This window comes from Erpetoichthys calabaricus, chromosome 2 (assembly GCF_900747795.2).
Source record: "Erpetoichthys calabaricus chromosome 2, fErpCal1.3, whole genome shotgun sequence".
Taxonomy (NCBI): domain Eukaryota; kingdom Metazoa; phylum Chordata; class Cladistia; order Polypteriformes; family Polypteridae; genus Erpetoichthys; species Erpetoichthys calabaricus.
In genome coordinates, this window is record NC_041395.2 from 118025300 (window position 1) to 118046474 (window position 21175).

The following is a 21175-nucleotide window of genomic DNA, read 5'->3' on the forward strand; positions in this document are numbered from 1 at the left end:
TTCCCATGTTGAGCTGTACTGTATATTTTGTAGTCACTCTTAAAGTAGGAAACATTTTGGGATGAAAATTACACCATTAACTTCCTCTTGACAAAAACATATCCCCTGCTAGATCTACTTGCATTAATTAAAACAGTGCCCAAATGCACAAACAACAAACAAAAATTATTATTACTCTTTCTAGTACTGATAATGTGACATGGAATCTGGCAATGATGTACTATGAAGAAACAGGAGGAATGGGGTCCTATAATTGATATGGGGTAGGGGTGTACCTTGATTTGTAAGGGGTGAACAAACTTCTCATTGGATGAGTGACATAAAGAAAATTTTAAAGGCAGGTCAAGCACAGGGATCAGGGAGACATGAGATAACTAATAACAGTAAGAAGAAATCACACTTAACAGGACAAATAAAACAGGAGAACTGAGTTCTTCTCTACTGTTTTGTAGCTTAGACAATACACCTCATATTTTAAGAGGCAAAACAACAGAAAAGCATTGATGCTCCCCAGCAGTTGGGAGTCTTGAGTGACTTTATTGCATTGTTTGAAGCAACATATTATTTACAATATTATGGCAAACTTCAATTGAATATTCATCGTGCCTATGGAATCATAATATAAAAAATGCATGTTAACCCCTTTAAAGCAGAGTGCACGACACTGACATTAATCAACCATTAAATGGCTTACCTCCTTAACTAGCAGACTCTCAGCCTGCATTTCAGCCCCTTCAGGAACTGTTGAGTACAATGTCGGCCTATCCCAGGACACTGTAGAGATCTACAAAATAAACAAACACACAGAATTTTCATCTTGGTTATTAAGTTTATTAAAGTTGCCATTAATTGAAGCAGTGCAATTTCTTTTTTTAAATACTTATTAAAATGTACTAGAATGAGAAGTCAAAAAACTGATTGGCAGTTTTTGTGTGTGTGTGTGTGTGTGTCTCTGTGATTCTGTGCATGAACACAGCTTGTGCACGTGACTTTGAGTAACTGAGTGTATCTCTATCTGTCTGTGTGAGTGTGTAAGTGAGGATTATCACTGGCATATGATTTGACAGAGTCACCTGTATTTCTCATTTCAGCATGCTAGTTATTCGGCTAGGTTGCAGATCTAGAGAGAGGAAAGCAGAAACTAGAAACTTTGAAATCAGGAACCTCAGAGAGCCTAAATAGATAATGTCTCCAAAATTGATGCAAACATTACAGGCACAGGAGAGAATGGTTCATCGTGAAAAATATTGAACCATGGGTGTGGGGAAGTTGTGAGGGGCCCATGTAAGTCACTAACTTATCTCACTCAGCAGAGTGTGTTTTACAATTTGGTCATAAGGTTTTCGTCTGACTCTTCAATCTGATTCTAAAAGGTTTTGTCTTTGATCCATATTTTATTGTTTATTTATTTATCTTCTATTTGTTCAAGGTTGAATGTGAGATGGGATGTTGACATAGTGATTCACCCTGCTACCTCACAACTGTGGTTATCAGAGTTCAACTACTGGCCTAATCGCTGTCTCTGTAGAGTTTGTACATTCTCCCAGTGTCTGTGTGGGGTTTCTCTTGATGCTCCTGTTTCCTCACATATCTCAAAGACATTCATGCCAGCTTACTGCCGACTATGAATAGTAATGAGTTTTGCACTAGTGTTTCCTCCTATTACTTCCTTGCAACCACTTCTGCCAGCATCGTCTTTAGCTCAGAAGAGGGTTTGGAAAATGGATGGATGTTTAGGTATGGGGTTACCATTTTGCTGCTTTAAAAGGCTTACTAATTGCAGCAGGTAAGACTAGGATTTTTGTTCTATATTCTAATTTCTAGAGTATTTTGTGTTATGATTCATTTAATAATGCTTGTTGTATCAGGACATCAGCTAGGATTCAAAGATAAATATGCAAGGGATATCATGGAAAGTGTACGTCTTACAGGCCTTTGCCTGAACCCATTCTGCCCAGGAACTAGTATGCATGGAAAAGAAAATGACAGATGGATTTTGTTTGTAAAGGAAAGTGTAAAGTGTTGAGCTCCTTTAGTAATGTTTAAAAAACACACTATTCACCCTCCAGTTTTCTTTTGGTTGCTCTCCTACAAACAGATGGTTGAAAAGGCTCTAGGCAGGAGACTCAATATTTCATTAACACAAATTAAATAAGGTAAGAATTCCCTTGTCCCTGTTGTTCTCCCATCTGCCCTTTCCATAATAAATAATTCTAAAATGTGATCACTAAATTAGACAAGGTGCCATCAGGAATCCTGGCCCAAGTAAGAATGGAAAGACCATGGATCTTCACAGTTTTCAAGCAAAGGATTAGGCTAAGTGAAAAGAAAACATTACAAAAAATGTCCTTGTGACACTGAATCATAAAAGTCATTTAGTGCTAGAGTACAACCAAATTACTGTGGTTAGTCTCATTCTGTGATTATACGCAAACACTAAATTGAACATTTATTCACACAGACAGCAGGAATCTAAAGTAGAGTCATAACTGATGGTCACTATCACAATAAGGTTTGAAACTACTCTTTCCCAAAAATACCATGCAACTGATTAAAATTATGTGCAGCATAATTTTTTCTTAACAACTACCAACCACCACACTCACATTGTTTGCAAAGAAAAATGAATTAACCAGTTTATATGCATAAGAAAAGGGAAATACACACACACAAACACACACACACACATATACAGTATATATACAGTCATATGAAAAAGTTTGGGAACCCCCCTCAGCCTGCATAATAATTGACTCTACTTTCAACAAAAAATATAACAGTGGTATGTCTTTCATTTCCTAGGAACATCTGAGTACTGGGGTGTTTTCCGAAGAAAGATTTTTAGTGAAGCAGTATTTAGTTGTATAAAATCAAATCAAATGTGAAAAACTGGCTGTGCACAAATGTGGGTCCCCTTGTAATTTTGCTGATTTGAATGCATGTAACTGCTCAATACTGATTACTTGCAACACCAAATTGGTTGGATTAACTCATTAAGCCTTGAACTTCATAGACAGGTGTGTCCAATCATGAGAAAAGGTATTCAAGGTGGTCAATTGCAAGTTGTGTTTCCCTTTGACTCTCCTCTGAAGAGTGACAGCATGGGGTCCTCAAAGGAACTCTCAAAAGATCTGAAAACAAAGATTGTTCAGTATCATGGTTTAGGGGAAGGCTACAAAAAACTATCTCAAAGGTTTAAACTGTCAGTTTCAAATGTAAGGATTGGAATCAGGAAATGGAAGGCCACAGGCACAGTTGCTGTTAAACCCAGCAGGTCTGGCAGGCCAAGAAAAATACCATGAGTGGCATATGCATAGGATTGTGAGAATACAGACAACCTACAGATCACCTCCAAAGACCTGCAAGAACATCTTGCTGCAGATGGTGTATCTGTACATCGCTCTACAATTCAGCGCAATGTGCACAAAGAACATCTGTATGGCAGGGTGATGAGAAAGAAGCCCTTTCTGCACTCACGCCACAAACAGAGTCACTTGTTGTATGCAAATGCTTATTTAGACAAGCCAGATTTATTTTGGAACAAAGTGCTTTGGACTGATGAGACAAAAATTGAGCTATTTGGTCAAGACAAAAAGCGCTTTGCATGGCAGAAGAAGAACACCACTTTCCAAGAAAAACACCTTCTACCTACTATCAAATTTGGTGGAGGTTCCATCATGCTGTGGGGCTGTGTGGCTAGTTCAGGGACTGGGGCCCTTCTTAAAGTCAAGGGTCGGATGAATTCAACGCAATATCAACAAATTCTTCAGGATAATGTTCAAGCATCAGTCACAAAGTTGAAGTTACGCAGGAGCTGGATATTCCAACAAGACAATGACCCAAAACACAGTTCGAAATCTACAAAAGCATTCATGCAGAGGGAGAAGTACAATGTTCTAGAATGGCCGTAACAGTCCCACAGACTTGAATATCATCAAAAATCTATGGGATGATTTGAAGCAGGCTGTCCATGTTCGGCAGCCATCAAATGTAACTGAACTGGAAAGATTTTGTATGGAAGAATGGTCAAAAATACCTCCATCCAGAATCCAGACACTTATCAAAGGCTATAGGAGGCGTCTAGAGGCTGTTATATTTGCAAAAGGAAGCTCAACTAAATATTGATGTAATATCTCTCTGTTGGGGTGCCCAAATTTATCTACCTGTCTAATTTTGTTATGATGCATATTGCATATTTTCTGTTAATCCAATAAAGTTAATGTCACTGCTGAAATACTTCTGTTTCCATAAGGCATGTCATATATTAAAAGGAAGTTGCTACTTTGAAAGCTCAGCCAATGATAAACAAAAATCCAAAGAATTAAGAGGGGTTCCCAAACTTTTTCATATGACTGTATAAACATTTTTATAAATATTCATCTAATTGTAGAGTTGCATCTTACTCCATTTCCTCTACTAAACACCACCGAACAGGAAGTGACATCTTCATGCAAGCTATCATTGTGTGCAGCTCACCATTGGAACATGTTGCAATGCATTGGAATGTATTGTATTAATATAAATACAACCGGGGCCTAAACTGAGCTGATTTTTAGAACACCAGGCTGGGACTCAGTACGGCTTAAGCTTAAGGGAACAATGCATGTGACTGTACCTGATACACATGGGCAAAGTTATACTCATCTGTATGATGATTGTTTCCTATGAAATGGAAAACAGGTGTTCGCTCCACATTCCAATACCTCTGAGCCCACAGACATAGATAGATAGGTACATTTCCTAATCCCTGTGACTTCCAAAGAGTGATTATGTATGTACCGTGTCTATAAAACGTACTTGCCCCATTTTTCATATTTTATTGTTTTACAGCACTGAATCACAGTGGATTTAATTTGCTATATTTCACACTGATTATCTGAAAAAGAATCTTAAATGCCAAAGGGAAAACACATCTTTATAAACAGACATATAGTTAGGTCCATAAATATTTGGACAGAGACAACTTTTTTCTAATTCTGGTTCTGTACATTACCACAATGAATTTTAAATGAAACAACTCAGATGCAGTTGAAGTGCAGACTTTCAGCTTTAATTCAGTGGGGTGAACAAAACGATTGCATGAAAATGTGAGGCAACCAAAGCATTTTTTTAACACAATCCCTTCATTTCAGGGGCTGGTATGGACATTTGTGTGTCCGATATATACAGTACCATATCGTCTGATTATAGTTATATTTTCTGTTCAAGTCCTTCTCTGGTAATCCCCTTTATCTCTGATACATTTTGAAAGTGAATGATCAATGTCTCAATGGTGATTGCAAAAAGCAATGGTAATAGGGGGACATCCTTGTTGTGTACCATGTTCTAGTCTGAAGTAGTTTGAGATTATGTTGTTAAAAAAGACAGATGCTTCTGGACTGGTATAAAGTAGTTTTATCCGTGCAGATATATTTGGGTGAAACACAATTCTGTGAATTTGTGAAATTTGGTGAATAGGTAGTCCCATTCAACCATGTCAAATGCTTCTTCTGCATCCAAAGATATTAAGATCTCTGATACAGTATGTTAGATTTTATGGGTGAGTATATTACAAATGTTGAAGATTAGAAGCTATTGTCTGCCTTGAATAAATTCAGTTTGGTCTTATACAGGGAAGCACTTTCCCAATCCTTCTACATAGAGTATGATGCCCATTGTAATTTTGTAATTTTTTTTGGAAAAAAGTTTAAGGTAGAAGTTTATTGTCTTCAGCCTCTATAAACGTTGCTAATAGTAGTGGAGCTAACTTATTTGAAAATTTTTTTTTTTAAATTCCACTGGGTATCCATCAGGGCCGGCTACTTTCTCACATTGGAGTGAGTTTATCATCTAGTAATTCTGAGAGTGTCAGAGGTTTATCCAGGTCTTCTGCTCTAAGAGTATCTAGCTGTGACATTTGTAATGTGTCCAAGAATTAATTAGATTATGTCTTATCAGCTGCGGTGGGCTGGTGCCCTGCCCAGGGATTTGTTTCCTGCCTTGCGCCCTGTGTTGGCTGGGATTGGCTCCAGCAGACCCTGTGTTAGGATATAGCAGGTTGGAGAATGACTGATTGATGTCTTATCAGCTTTAAACTGAGTAGAATATTAGGACTTAGAGTACCCTTTAAATCTGTGGGTTATATTTTTTATGGTCAGTGATTTTATTTCTACCTGTGTTGGTAATTTCTTTTATTGCGCTGTGAACTTCCTGCTTATGGATTTGTTGATCTAAGATCTTATTAGCCTTCTTTCCATGTTCATAGTATTGATGTTGCGATTTAAAGATGAACTTTTCTGTTTCCTGTGTTGTCAATAGGTCAAATTCTGATTGCAAAATCTGTCTTTTCCTATAATGTATATTTAGTTATACAGCAAGTTTAAAACAATCTCAGTAATGCTGTAGCCAAACTGCTTTACATTAAAACATACAATAAACATAAAATAAAATAAACAGAATTAAATACAATAAAACACAACATAAACAGTAGTAAATTGAAACAAATAAATGTCCTGATCTGTAAAGCAGTTGTGCTAACTATTGAGCCACCATGCCTCCATCAGAGTATTAAAATTGGTTAAAAAATAGAATGTCATATTTCCTGGCTTACTTTTCTTGTTCAAGAGCACCACGGAACCGAAGCATATCGTGTGACCATGGGCTCAATGCAAGATTATACCATTTACAGTGTATAAAACTCTTTTACAAGAGAATGTAACTAGCTGAATTGTACAGACATTGATCATTTTTACTTCAATATCTGCTATGGTTGGGCAGGGTATGGACAACAAAGTACCACTGCTAGTGAGCCAGCCTTAAGAATAAACCTAAATGTTAAAAAATCCCCTTAATGCAGAAATAAACAAGTCACTGATTTTTTTTTTTACTAATATATACAACTATAAAAATAAAATACACAAGGAAAGTCCAAAGAGAAGGACTCACTCAGAAATTTGTGCAAAGAGAGGAATGAAACTAAGTTAAAAAAAGGAGGAATAACTTAGTAAGTCCAAGAAAAAAAAACAACAAAAAATGCACAATCCTGTAAAAAATGAAAAGACAAAGCCAGAAAAAATTAAATCCAATATCTATTATGCCAATACTTAAATAATCTCAATTTTAAAGTATACGAATCACAAACTGAAGGTAGCAACAACATGCTGTAGGTTTAGTGGTTACTAAACAAGCCAAATTAAAAAACAAAAGTGATCCAAAAAGACTATGCTATAATAGAAAATCAACTCAGTGGCAACTGCCATGTGGTTTGGGGCCAAAGTCAAATGCTACAGCAAAGAGGTGAGGCATCAAGGCTCTTTCATTACTCTTCAGGTAACTGCAACTGTAACAAATATAAACCAATTAAGGGTGCCATCTATTTTTAAATTGAAATTGATTGAAACAAAAATGTGAAAGAGATCAAGGATATAACAATAAAAAAAAGATGGAGCTAGGGGTGAAGTTACCACGAAAGCCCAACAACCATGCTTTTCTTTAATAACATATCTTGGATATTTTCTTTTATTTTATGTGGGGTATTTTCTAATTGTATCACTTTCCAAGTTCAATGAGAATTATCTCAGAGCAGTCAATAAAAACATTTTGCAAAATGAAATAAAATGTGAGAATGTACAGGTTTCAGCAGAGAATCAATATCGATAGATTTCCTGTTTTTCATAACACCCCATGCTGCCATACTTGTGTCTTACTGTTTCAAGCTGAATTCATGCAAAGAGATTTTGTACATACACTAAAGGATCAATAAGCATATTGTTCAAAAAGAAGGGAATGGAATGGGAAATGGACATGAACCTAAAAAGTATTAAAAAATATTCAGGGTCAAAACCAGAAAGACCAAATATCTGGCTTCAGTTCAAAAATCAAGAGGTAGGTATTTAAAGCAAGAGTTTTAATGTTCTTTCAACCTATATATTCTTCCATTATTTAAATCCATCCATCCATCATCCAACTCGCTATATCCTAACTACAGGGTTACGGGGGTCTGCTGGAGCCAATCCCAGCCAACACAGGGGGCAAGGTAGGAAACAAACCCCGGGCAGGGAACCAGCCCACCGCAGGGCACACACACACACACACCCACTAGGAACAATTTAGAATCACCAGTACACCTAACCTGCATGTCTTTGGACTGTGGGAGGAAACCGGAGCACCCAGAGGAAACCAGTTCTATTCAATAAGGGTGCGCACAAAAAGGCGAGCTTCAAAAGGGTGACCTCAATTGGGGACGGCGAATAAAGTCGCGCGTAAATAAAGGCGAGCTTCAAAAGGGCGACCTCAATTGGGCGCAGCAAATAAAGGCAAACGCAACAAAATTATTACAGAAAATTAATTAGCTAAAGGCAATGATTGAACGTATAAAAAGGCGAAAGCAAGAATATTAAAACATCCAATTAATTAATGCATGAACTTCTAACGAACTATTTCTAAAGCTCTCTACATTTCGTTGTTTTCTGCTCTTACTCATTGTTGTGTTACACTTGAAGCTGTAGATTATGTGCAATGCCACGTAGATATTTTATTATTATCTACTATTATCTAAATTATCTACTCGCCGCGCTCAATTGAGGTCGCCCTTTTGAAGCTCGCCTTTATTCGCTGTGCCCAATTGAGGTCGCCCTTTTGAAGCTCGCCTTTTTGTGCACGCCCTTATTGAAGGATACCGAGGAAACCCACGCAGACACAGGGAGAACATGCAAACTCCATAAAGGGAGGACCCGGGAAGCGAACCCAGGTCTCCTTACTGCGAGGCAGCAGCGCTACCACTGCGCCACCATGCCGCCCTATTTAAATCACTAACCAAAAGTATAGTTTATTTTGGAAAACATCCAATCCGTAAGGATGGATGTCCACCTTACAGTGCCTGCATCTTAAATACATATTGTGCGATAAGGTCTGCATAATTCAACCATTTCTGCTGACGGATTTCAGGTAATAAGCTTTAAGCCAGAAAGTCATGTCATGCTAAACATTAGTGCAATGTATTCTGGGAAAGCTGAAAAACAAAGCAGGACTTAGAATATTTTGCTTAGTTAGAAAGTGCAGCATTTGATTCCCACAGAAAGATAACTTTTAAATTAGTGATAATGATTTAGCAACATTCTTTGTGTTTTGAGAAACCATATGTTCTCTGGTAACAAAGAAGGTTGATGATTTATTTGCATATTTGTTCATTTTGGGCAAGAAGAAGAGTCGAGAGATATCTTTTTATTAGAATTTTTTCAGAAAGTGTCCTCTTTCAGTTCATTTGCTGCTTTCTGACATTTTTGTAAAGAGCTCAGCTCAGCTGGACTCTTTGGGAAGAGTCTTCTATGTTTTGTAGCAGCTGGACACTTCCCAAGGAACTTCATCTCTTGTAAGACATCTTTTTCTTTTCATTTGTCAATTAAGGATATTTAATCTGTAACCAAAGAATTGGCCTACCTCATGACTGCATGAACCCACCCAGGATAAATAATTCTTTATACAGCCTATATTTGCTGCTATTGATTTAGATAGATAGATAGATAGATAGATAGATAGATAGATAGATAGATAGATAGATAGATAGATAGATAGATAGATAGATAGATAGATAGATAGATTATTTATAAGTAAATTAACAAAGTGTAGGTATTTACCTAGTGTAAAGTGATTACAATTACATATGCTGATGTTACAATTCCATAGTACATAATGTCACTCATTGGCACAGTATGTTGCACATAGCATCATTTCTAGTTTAGATGTTTGCTAGACCAGCACACAGGGAACAATACCTCTTCAGCCGAGGCGTGACTCATGGCTCAGGGCAGAAACTACCTCACTTAGCACTCCTTGAAGCAAGGTAGTTGTCTCAATCTGTTACTGAATGTGCTCCTCTGTTTAGTTATGACCTCATACAGGAGGTGAAGAGTCATCGTCCAGAATAGCAGGCAGCTTCCTGATGCAAATACTTATCAATTTTAAGTGTTTGATTTGCTGCTAGTGTAACCGAGAGCTACATTGTCTATTCCTTGTGAAGCTGTGATCCATTATGGGCAGAAGAGGATGCTCTTTTGAAGCTTTCTATTAGCGGTAAACAGAGTTGAAGTAAAGATTTGGAAGTAAAGACAGCAGCAGTCAGTAATCACCCTGTTATTTAAGGTCCCAGGTTAAAGGTTGAATATGTGGGGTACCATACAGACAAGTCAAAAAGGAAGTAACAGTTGTACAGATGTTATTGACATTTTTTCTTATATCTTATTAAGAAAAGAACATAAGAGGGCAGTTGTTACCTTTTGTGTTAGGTGCATCTGATAATACAGCAAAAATGTTTCATACATCAATAGCCAGCAGACCTGCAGCATAAGTTAACAATGTTGCCACTTACTTTGTGGCAATGGACAGGAAAATCATATGAACTACTCACACTTGTAATAATTTGGAGCCCATTGTGATGCACTAATGTTAGTGTTATAACTGTAAAAATCATGACACAAGAAAACTACCACAGCAATCAGCAAATTTTATATTCCAGTTTTGGGCTTTATTGTGTTTCATTGCAAAAGTTCACTTTAGTATCTTCCTTGCAATCCAAATATAGTTAAAAATCACCAGTAGTGTGTTTATCAACTAACTAACAAGCACAGAATTTTTCAAGAGAGCCCCCATACATAACTTGGTCTAGTATTGGAGAAACTTTTGTATAGTGTCATTACATACTGATTCATTTAACTCACCAGTGCTGGCAAAACAATGATCTCTTAGGCCTGATTCATACCTATGTGCATGTTGAGATGTGCATTAAAGCATGTGTTTTTGTGCAAGAAGGCTTTTTCATGCAGTAATTCTTGGCTTTCTGTGTTAAAATTCCCTGTTATGTGCCAACATTTTGTTAAGCCATGGTCATTTGTTGTTTTTCTGCCAGTACAATGCTCAGTTTCTCAGTTATGATGGCAGTCATGGTGACAATAATCCTAAAACGCATTGGAGGCAGACATGATTTGTCTGTGCATGTGCACGCCTTCATCTGTAGGAAACAGGAAAGAGTGCTTTCTTGGGAATAGCAAAGGGCGAGTTTCTTACATTGTATGATTCAAATTACCTAATATTATGAGGCTCCAGAAATAATATAAAAGTTAAGGTGTCCACACAAATGTTAATCTGATGTTTAAAGAGTTTGGGGGTGAGCATTGCTAAGCAACAATACGATATCTCATGACACTTATGTTAGACATTAGTCCAAATAAGTAACTTCAACTTGTCACACAGCATCTCACTGAAAATTCTACAGGATTGCTTCATGAAGTATAACATTGTTGCAAGACAAAAAAGAATTCACAATATTTGTTTCTAATCCTACCATAATAATGGATTGATTTCCAACTTAAGTCCAGTGCTGCTAGCATATGCAACCACTCCCTGCCACTCTCAGTTGGATAAATGGATTATACAATGGATGAATGGATGTTTCTAATTTACAGTCAAATATCTGCTCTTATGCTAACTGTGGTGGATGTTTGTGTCACTCTGACACCACCTTTTAAAAATGCAATTACAAAAGCAGAGACTGCAGTCATATCTGTATTTTTCATGCTATTTTTGTGAACTCACATCTGTCCAATTTTATGGAGATTTCTGTGATATATACTATATTGTACGTAAAGCTGTGTGTTAGTTTGCCACTACATCAACTGTCTGCTGGCAGCTGTTTTCAGCATGTAGGAGAGAAACAATCTTTCTTTGCCAAAGATACTTGTGCAGACATTTTTACACATCATTCTCACAGGCATTGCAAAGTACAGTGACTGTGGCAGCCTTTAGTAAATTTCAGTAATCTTTTACAGCGATCCTCTTCTACACCAGTGCTTCTTAACTTTTTTTGAGTCACGGACCCCTTTAAGAATGTGATGAAAGATATGGACCCCCATCCCCAGAAATATTCACATAAACACAACTTTGCATGCAGTGAATATAATGTACTTTATATATCGAGATTTGATTGTCTCATACATATATGACATACACAAAGTATTATTAAACTTTAATGTTAACAATCTAAACACTCCTTTTTTATGCTAAAAGTAATGGCCACTCATAATTATGAAATACAATCCTCATGTGCAAATTAAAACAGATCTAATACTACTACTATGTTTTCTACTACCATTACTACTAATACTACTACTACATGTACTCTAAATCAACAGTACTAGCCTGTAAAGTGAATATAAATGTTAATTTTATCTTACCCTCACGGACCCCCTGAAACCAATTCATGTACCCCATAGGGGTCCACAGATCTCAGGTTAAGAACCCCTGCTCTACATACTCAACATTTAATCACAGCACTTTATTCTTTTGTGCATAAGTTATGCTATTGTAGCTTCGCTACTTTTGAAAGATATATCTGATGCTACTCAAGGAAAGCAATCATACAAACAAATCTACAGAGGGGTTAAAAACAGAGAAAAGAGGTCAAAAATTCAGAAAAACTACAAAAGCACAGCAATAATCACAGAGAACTCACCAACACAAATCACATACAATGCAACACAAGAAACTATGTGTTCTCTGAGCCTTTAATTCTTAACATACCAAGGGGAGTCCTCGGAGGACCCCAGAGAGTGATTTTTGGTGATTCTGCTGTAACTATAACAACCAATTTATTCTTGATTTTTGTATGTGTCCCGGATCAGTTTAAGATAAATATTATATAATTAGACTTATAATGTGTTCTTTTAAAAAAACGTAAAAAAATAAAAACACGCTTGGCATACTACGTTACAAATTCAGAATGATTTATTTCTTGTTTTTTACAAGAATGTGAACACTGTAAATTTTGAAAAATGGCCCACCGACAAAGCTCAGATGATAACATTGTTCTGATGCTGGATCTAGAAGAGGTGTGACTACGGACAATTTTTTTACGTCCGTGCCAACTGCAGAATTTTTGCTGCAGGAGAACATTACTATGACAGGAACATTGAGAGCAAAAAGCCTGACATTCCTGCAATGATGGAAACTGCAAAAGGTAGAGACCTTATTTCATCAAATTTCATCTTCTCAGACGAGGTAGCAGTGGTCAGCTACGTCCCAAAGAAAAACAAAACAGTCAGTGTACTTTCTACTCAGTTTCAAGGGGAAGATGCTCATACTGTCCCAGAAGCAAAGACAGGAAAGTCAACACAGTCTGCTGTGAATGTAAATGTTTTGTCTGTGAGACACACAGGAAGACTGACACAGGAAGACTGTGACATGTGCTAAGGATTGTAGCGATGGCAACAAATGAATCTGTGTCATTTGTTTTTGTGAAATTATATAACTGGTTTTACATGAATATTATATGGTATATAATCAGATAGAAAAATGTACACTACTCCATATAATCAGATATGAAAATGTACACACTGTATTGTTAAAATTATGTATACAAATTTACAAACACAAAAGTATACAATTTTATGAAGAACTAACTACTGTTAGCTAACTACTGTTGAAATAAACAAAATATTTGATGCTCACAATGCTTGTGTAACTGAAATATATTTTCAGCCACCCAAAAAACCTAATTTGAGTAACCTTTCACAACAAACAATTGAGAAAAAAAAAAAAACATGGGGTCCTCAGAAGACCCCAGCTTGGTAATCAACGTTGACGACTTAGGCTTGGTATGTTAAGGGCTATAGGGTCAACGGAGATGGACAGGTGGCCCCACCTCTTGAGAACTACCCACAAAATACACAAAACATGGTGGAACAGGCTTGGATGCATAGAAATTAAATACACGAAACTAATAAAAGCACACATAATAGTGAAACATAAATAACAATATTAACATAAACAAAGGAATCAAACTAGGACGTGATACCTTTGGGACTGGGGTGATGCAAGATGTTTTCCAAAGCCTCGGGACTCTCCAGAGAGACAGACTCAAATCAAATATATGTTTTTCTTGTATAATAGTAACAATAAGAGCAGCTCACTACTCAAAACATTTATTTTGTGACATGGCAAGGCTCGAACCAGTGACCTCTTGATTATGAGTCAGTTGTTCTTACCGCTGTACTACCAAAGCATACTAACCCGATTTCTTTTTCTTCAGTTATAGTCTTGAATAAAAGCGCACTCATTTTGTTATACTTGTTCCTTTTGTGTAAGTGCGTATTTTATATTTGGACTTCAGTCTTCACACGTTATACACTTAATGTCAAACTTTTGTTGTTAGTACTAAAACATGAAAAAAGTTTGTCTTTTAGGTATGGTTTCAACATTTCTGTCATGCTACACTTACATAGATCTTTGTAGACACGGACCACACATGAAATGCATGTGTTTCAAATAACGATATATTATTTACACTATACAGCTTGAGTCGGGAGTGCTTTTTGTCGTTTCTACGGTGGTGGGAGGATGGGATAGTAAAACACAAAAGACGCTGACGGAGAGGTGCAAATGGATTTAAGGTGGGCCGGGTTTTTTTTTATCTAAAATAAGAAATAAAGGGAATAATAAAGTAACTGTACAAAAAGATTAACTGGAATTAATTAGCAAAGCAAACAACAAAAATAACTATCAAAAGCAATACTCCATTAATCCAAATATTCGAAATTCTAAACACCAAAGCCAAAGTTTTTAACCAGACAAGTACAAAATTTAATTTAAAATGGCCAAAAGAGAGAAAATCTTACAGAAAGGCAGCAGGTAAAAATCCCTTAGGTAACATGGACTGGAATGACTGCATGACATGCAGGCTATAAATTATTTTGAAGCTGCACCACCTTAATCAAGTAACACCACACAAATGTCAAGGAACCAAGAGGGAAGGAGAAACACAACATGAAATGTAAAGGTAACAAGGTCAAGGGCCTGAAAGAAAATGAAAAACACAAAAGAAAAAATAAAGGAAGGGTTAGGCACTGTAACCAGTAATAATACAATGGCCACCTCATGACAATACTACTATGCCAATGACACATCAGCTAGGGTGACCCCTGATGACATCAAAACATCACAAAATTATAATAGCAATAAAATGTAAAGCTGTCCATTTAATTCCTGACAATAAATGCTTTAGTTTAATACTAGAGATACTGAGCTAGCCATGTGCTATGACTCAGCAGGCACATAATAGATAAGCTTTCAGGAGCCAAAAAATACATGCCAGGGAATCATCTTAGATGTGAAAGAGAGATTTTCCAGAAACAGCACATGATGTCAATCTCTATCAGATCCTAGTGCTATCCTGAAAAGGAATGTAAAGGGCAGCCCAATGCTAAAACTGGGGGGACTTCCTTCACCTGCAAAGTCCTGGGAGTCCAAGCCAACCCCTTCTAAGTATTAGTGAACAACATACAGCAATAGTGATAAAGAACAAAGACAAATATAAAAAATAACACTTGAAAAACCAACAGAACAAAAGTGTGTAAATGTGCAAGACCAAAATCCACAAAAAAAACTGTGTAAGGTTTCTAAACTCTTTTGGGACTCCCCCCAATGGGACGACATGCCAAAGAGTGTCCCAAAGCATGACAGGGCAACTGCAGGCTCCCAACGCTGTAGCAGCTCACAGCGAAAGCAAATCCAAGTCAACTGCGTTCTCGCTATAAGTGCCTGTCGTTGAATGGTGATGCAAGGAACATTATAAATGCAGGGAACAGTATTACTTGGCCATTAACCTGGCCATGACCCTGCCTGATTGCTGTGACTGTGTATAGGAGAGTGGTAGATCCAGCTACAATAAATGACAATAAACAAAAGGGAATTAAGCATTTAAATCTATGGCAAAAATGGAAATATTCCTAAATGTTTTATAAATGTAAAAATCATACTGCGGTGCTTTCTTAATGTAAAATAAGAGAAGAGGAAAAATAAAATACCAGGTAATTAATTGAGATCAGTGTTATCAGTTGTCACTGATTATGAAAGCTGCTTGGAACAAAAACCTGAAGCCACAGTGGGCCTCCAGGGCCGACTTTGAGAACCCCTGGTTTAGAGGATAACTAATGGTTCCAAACATACATGAATGATTGTGCGAGTGTTACCTGTAATGGACTGACTCCCCCATCTATACTAAAATTTAAATAAATTGGTTGAATAAATAGATGGATAGATGAATCTGTTGAGTTCTGCTGAGTGACTGACTCTGGGGAAATAAGAGAATGGTCCCTTGTCTGTATAAAAAATAGAATTCTGGGTTATTTTACAAATAAATTATTTGTCCCCTTTTAAACAAGGCCTATGGCAAGCCAGGACACTGCTTCCATTTCTGCAGTCTTAAATGAAAAAGATAAATTGGCTAAAACTTGATACAGTGCTTTTGTACAAACATGTTTTCAGTTTGCAGCACACTTCACAAATGACACTCAGTATTTTTTATAAATTTCTGTTTTTAATTTACTGCTAGAGTGCTGATTTTTATGATAAAGTGAATGCCTGAAGCGTGTATTTCCATTACCTCAGTTGCTCTGGTGCTGAAAAAAGGATGCTAATTTATTTACTCAATTTTTTTTTTTTGTACCAAACTTTAAGAAGGACTGCAGATCAAACACATGCAATATAATACACTTTCAGCTGCCAATCTTAGTGAATGAAGGTGGTATGATTTATCTTTTTCTCTTTTGAGCATTGCTAACATACCTAACAATATGTGCCAGTCCACCGCATTGCACACTCATTAATGCACACACTGGGCCAATTAAGACCCAAGTTTTGGTAAGAAGTATAAAGCACAGCATTCCAAACGAATGTTTTTATGGTTTCAAACATAATAAAGTATATTGCATTCATGTTCTTTATTTACATAACCGCAATATTCTATAGCATGACAACTCAGTGGCACAGTAGTTTGCACTGCTGCATCTCAGATCCAGCCTCTTGATTTCATACTCCAGTTGTTGGAGTTTCCACATTCTCCCAGTATCTGCACGGGTTTTCTTCTGGGTGCTCCAGTTTTATTTTCACATACCAAAACACATGTATATTATGTTAAATGATAGTTCAATTTAACTTGCCTTGTACCTGATGCTCCTGTGATAAGCCCAATCACTCTCAGATGAATTAATCAGATTTTTGAATGACGTATTTGAAATAATTTTCATATTAAAATGCTCATTCATCATATTACCAAACCTATCCTGGGACCAGAGGGTTTAAGATAGGAAACATCCCTGGATATGGTGCCAGTGCACTGCAAGGTACACTTACTCAAACAAGGTCAGTTTAGAGTCGCCAATTAAACTCATACTGTATCTTTGGTATGTGGAAGTACTACAGGAAAATGCAATGGACCGGCTCTACTCAGTGCTCAGGCTGGGATCTAAGCTCAGAGCCTGTAGTAAAACACATTTAGAGTCTGTGGCAGTAATTGTTTTTTTTAGTAAAAACAAGGAGGCTCCACCCCCTGCTCGTCACTCCCCGGGTTTGGTCCTGTGGAAATACAATTTAAAGTGTTTTGTTGTTCATGGGAATTGTTACATATGCATTATGTTCACTTTTTATTTTAAAACTTCAGTAAAAACAATATTTAGAATGATCTTCTCTTCAAGATCGCACTGAATTTTGATTCCTTGTTTGGTCTTACAGTGTGAAAATGCAACGTATAACTGGCCGTGAGTGAATATCATTTCTTTATCTCTTAAAAATAAACCGACTTTTTCAAATGTTTGTCCTTGTGATTTGTTAATTGTCACTGCAAAAGCTATTCTCACGGGAAACTGTAAACGTTTTAATACGAAAGGCATATCAAGATCTCCTTTTTGCCCGAACACCGTTTTGAGTTCATTCAATGAAATTAAGACTTTCTGATAAAACAATCCACTTACGAAAGTGGGAATATCCAGAGTCGATGTAGCCGGTGGCACTGTTCTCAAGAAGCTGCAAATTTTATGGCCATTGTGGATTGCACATCATTGTAATAAATAAATCTGGCCGACCGATAGTTCTGGATATTGCCATTGTATCATGATATGACTGTTGCAATGCTCTTGGACTACCTTGATATGATGATGGTAATATTACTGCTTTACCTACTTTGAATTTGTCTGAACTATTGATTTTTCAATATTGAACTCGATCAATGAGACCTTGCATATGTTCCGTTATAAGTTTAGCTTGATTCGATTTAATAAAGAAGAGACGATTAGCTGCGACTTTTACATACACATTAATAATGTAATGTTGCTATAGACGTTGAGATGATAGAAGTGGGTTAAATACATGGGAACGTATTGCTAATTTTGACCCAAAATATTGTGTGGTTGTTATTCGTTTTCTGAATGCGTTTGTTTCATACAGTATTGTATGACCATCCTGTTTCACCATCTGGGAAAAGCAAAGGAAAGAGTAATGGGTCGGCATGTGGCGATGTATTTGACATAAATGATGAATCATGCTTTGCCTTTGGATATATACCTCCTGCAGAATTTGTTGGCAGTCTGAAAACCTCAGAAATATAATTATAAGAAGCTGAGGACTGACAGCATCAGCATGGATAGTGTATACACAAACAGCCTGCATGATCTCTGGGACAAAGTATGAGAGGTTTGGGAACCACTTTTGCCACATTTGGGAGATAAAATAAATCGGATTGTTCTTTTTGACCCCTTCTTTAAGTCAAACAATTCTTAAATTGTCTCTTCGAGACCTGTCTTTTTGATTGAAAAGTTTAACTTTCAAGTCAGAAAGTGCTTTATGGAGCAGCTTTATCTCCAGTTGTGACAGAATACAGTGAACTGTAGAGCATAAACATCATTATTCATTTTTGCCTGCACCTCTTTAATAGATTTCAGCTCACCACGTATCTCAGTGAAATTTGTCTGCATTGTAGTATTCAGCGTGGTGGTGTGTTCAAGGAGGACATTAATCATTGAGTCCCAGTAGGCATCTATTTTCACTGGATTCTGATAGAGGATGCTGCCACTTTTTGGCGAGGAATGGAAGACATCGGTTCTTGGTGACAGTAAGTAATATGGTACAGACTGTCGGTTTAATATTAAAAGTAAGGTGGGAGAAAAAGCCGAAGAGTAGGATCTATTGGCGTAGGGGGACGGAGCTCAAGCCCTATCCAGCCATCATGGTGAAGTGTCTCTTGCAGCATCAGACTTAAACCCAGGAGTTCATGAATTAGTCAGAGCTTGCACACATATACACAGCTATACTCTTACTAAAAATGTTTTATAGTCTCCAAATAAATGTACTATAGGTCTTTATGATGAGGATGGAAAACTGGGGTGCCCTCAGAAAAATTCATACAGACACAGTGAGACTGTGTAAACTCCCTATCTACAAGGAGCAGATTGTGATCATGTATGATTAATTTGCAATAATGGCAACAATCTTGAACCCTGTATTTCCTGGGTGCTCATTTACTTAAATACATTTTTATAAGATTCCATCTATTCAAAACTTCACTGTTACAAATGAAGCATGGAAAAAGATAATTAGAAGCATTTAGTCATGTGTGGGAATATGTGAATGACTTAATGCAGACTGTAGAGTGGAGGAAGGGGAATTTGCTGCTGTTGCTCACTCGCAGTTTCCTGCTAAATGAATGAGTAAAAAAATAAACTAAAAAAAACAAATTCAGTACATGCTCGCATCATACAAAATAACTGGGCTCATACAGGTTTGGAAATATAGTGTCGCTGCAATCACAAGACTCTGAGAGTACACTAAGGTGCTACGCAATAATGAACTGAATGGAATATGTATCACACACAAATCTATTTACATTGTGTGTTTCAATTGATAATTATGAAATTCCATCGGCCCACACTTTTCAAAACTGCAATCTACACTTAAATCAATTGGTTAATCAATTAACAATCAATCCATCCAACTATCTTTTAGATAGCATGTTCAACAGACTGCACCATGACAAAGCACTTTGCTAAGCACACTTATACACAGACCCACAATCTCATCAGGTCAATTTGCTCTACCTTGTTTTGATTAAACATTTTTTAAAACCATGTAAATAATAATAATAATTCTTTGCATTTATATAGCGCTTTTCTCACTACTCAAAACGCTCAGCAATTGCAGGTTGAGGGCCTTGCTCAAGGGCCCAAAAGAGCAGAGTCCCTTTTGGCATTTACGGGATTCGAACTGGCAACATGATATCACAATTAAAATCTACATTTTGAAAATATAATCATTTATGTAATTTTTAAAAACATTTTTACTACAATAATTTGGCATTTTAAATAATGATTTGCAATAGTTTTCACTGTGAAAGAAAATACCCAAAACAAAAATTAACCAAGGTAAAACTATAACAATGCAATAACCATTCTACACAAAAAAGCTTAATACAGTGGGTGAGCTATTCTGATATTCCATAGGAAACAGAAGCCCAAGTAGAGCTAGTAGAGTAATAAAGTAAATTATGGCTGGGGTTGGAACATGTGTCGATATTTGCTACCTGATAGGTACTTTTCTTTTCAACTTAGGAAATGAATTGTAAATTTGAAAAGATCAATGCCTTAGTCTAGAAAGAAATATAGATAGCAGTGGCCGGGTCACTTTCTTCTACCCATTTAATAATACATGTAATGTTTCTATGCTTCAGCCAAGATTTTTCCCTGGCTTAGGTTTATGTCCTTTTTCTTTTACTTTCTAGTTTATTTTGTCACATTTATATAATATTGGTGTCTCATGTCCTGGGTATTACGTTAAACTGTATCCAGCCCTGCAACTGGTACTCCAACTTGTAGGGAAATTATGGGGGTTGGTGGCAGGATTTGCACTCCAGCCACTGTAAAAAAACGTCACACAGTTGTGAGACGGCAGAAAGGACTCTTTTTTGCTCTCCACGGGAGAGCTGCAGCTGCCCATAAGAAGGCTGCTCACATCATGAAGGGGATGGGGGAAAGCCCATGGGAGCCCCATCCCCGAGAGTCGAAACTGTCGGGAAGCCAATGGGGTCAGGCCTGTTGGGAATCAGAACTGGTGTGGTGTTGAGGTGTCGCCCGTTACACGGCAGCACTTGGGTCCCACTTTGAGGCGGCCCATCCGGGTAGGTGCGTGGAACGGAACGTCTTGTCTCTCCGGCATGATGATCATCTTCCTCTGATACTGGAGGAGCTGTGTAAACTCCGCATTTCAGTGGCAGCACTTTCTGAGGTGCGCAGACTGGCCAGATCTCTGTAGGTATGTACACCTTTTTTTTGGTCTGGTCAGTCTGGTGGCTGTCATACTCAGGGAGTAGCTGTTGTTGTAG

General features: G+C 37.1%; 1 protein-coding gene across 1 annotated transcript in view; it reads right to left on the reverse strand.

The window, feature by feature from the left end:
* dock10 (dedicator of cytokinesis 10) overlaps positions 1-21175 on the reverse strand; it is a 264702-nt gene that overhangs the window by 186795 nt on the left and 56732 nt on the right. The window contains 1 exon segment of the mRNA XM_028794429.2: positions 695-784. Coding sequence (XP_028650262.1) covers positions 695-784 — 90 coding nt within the window.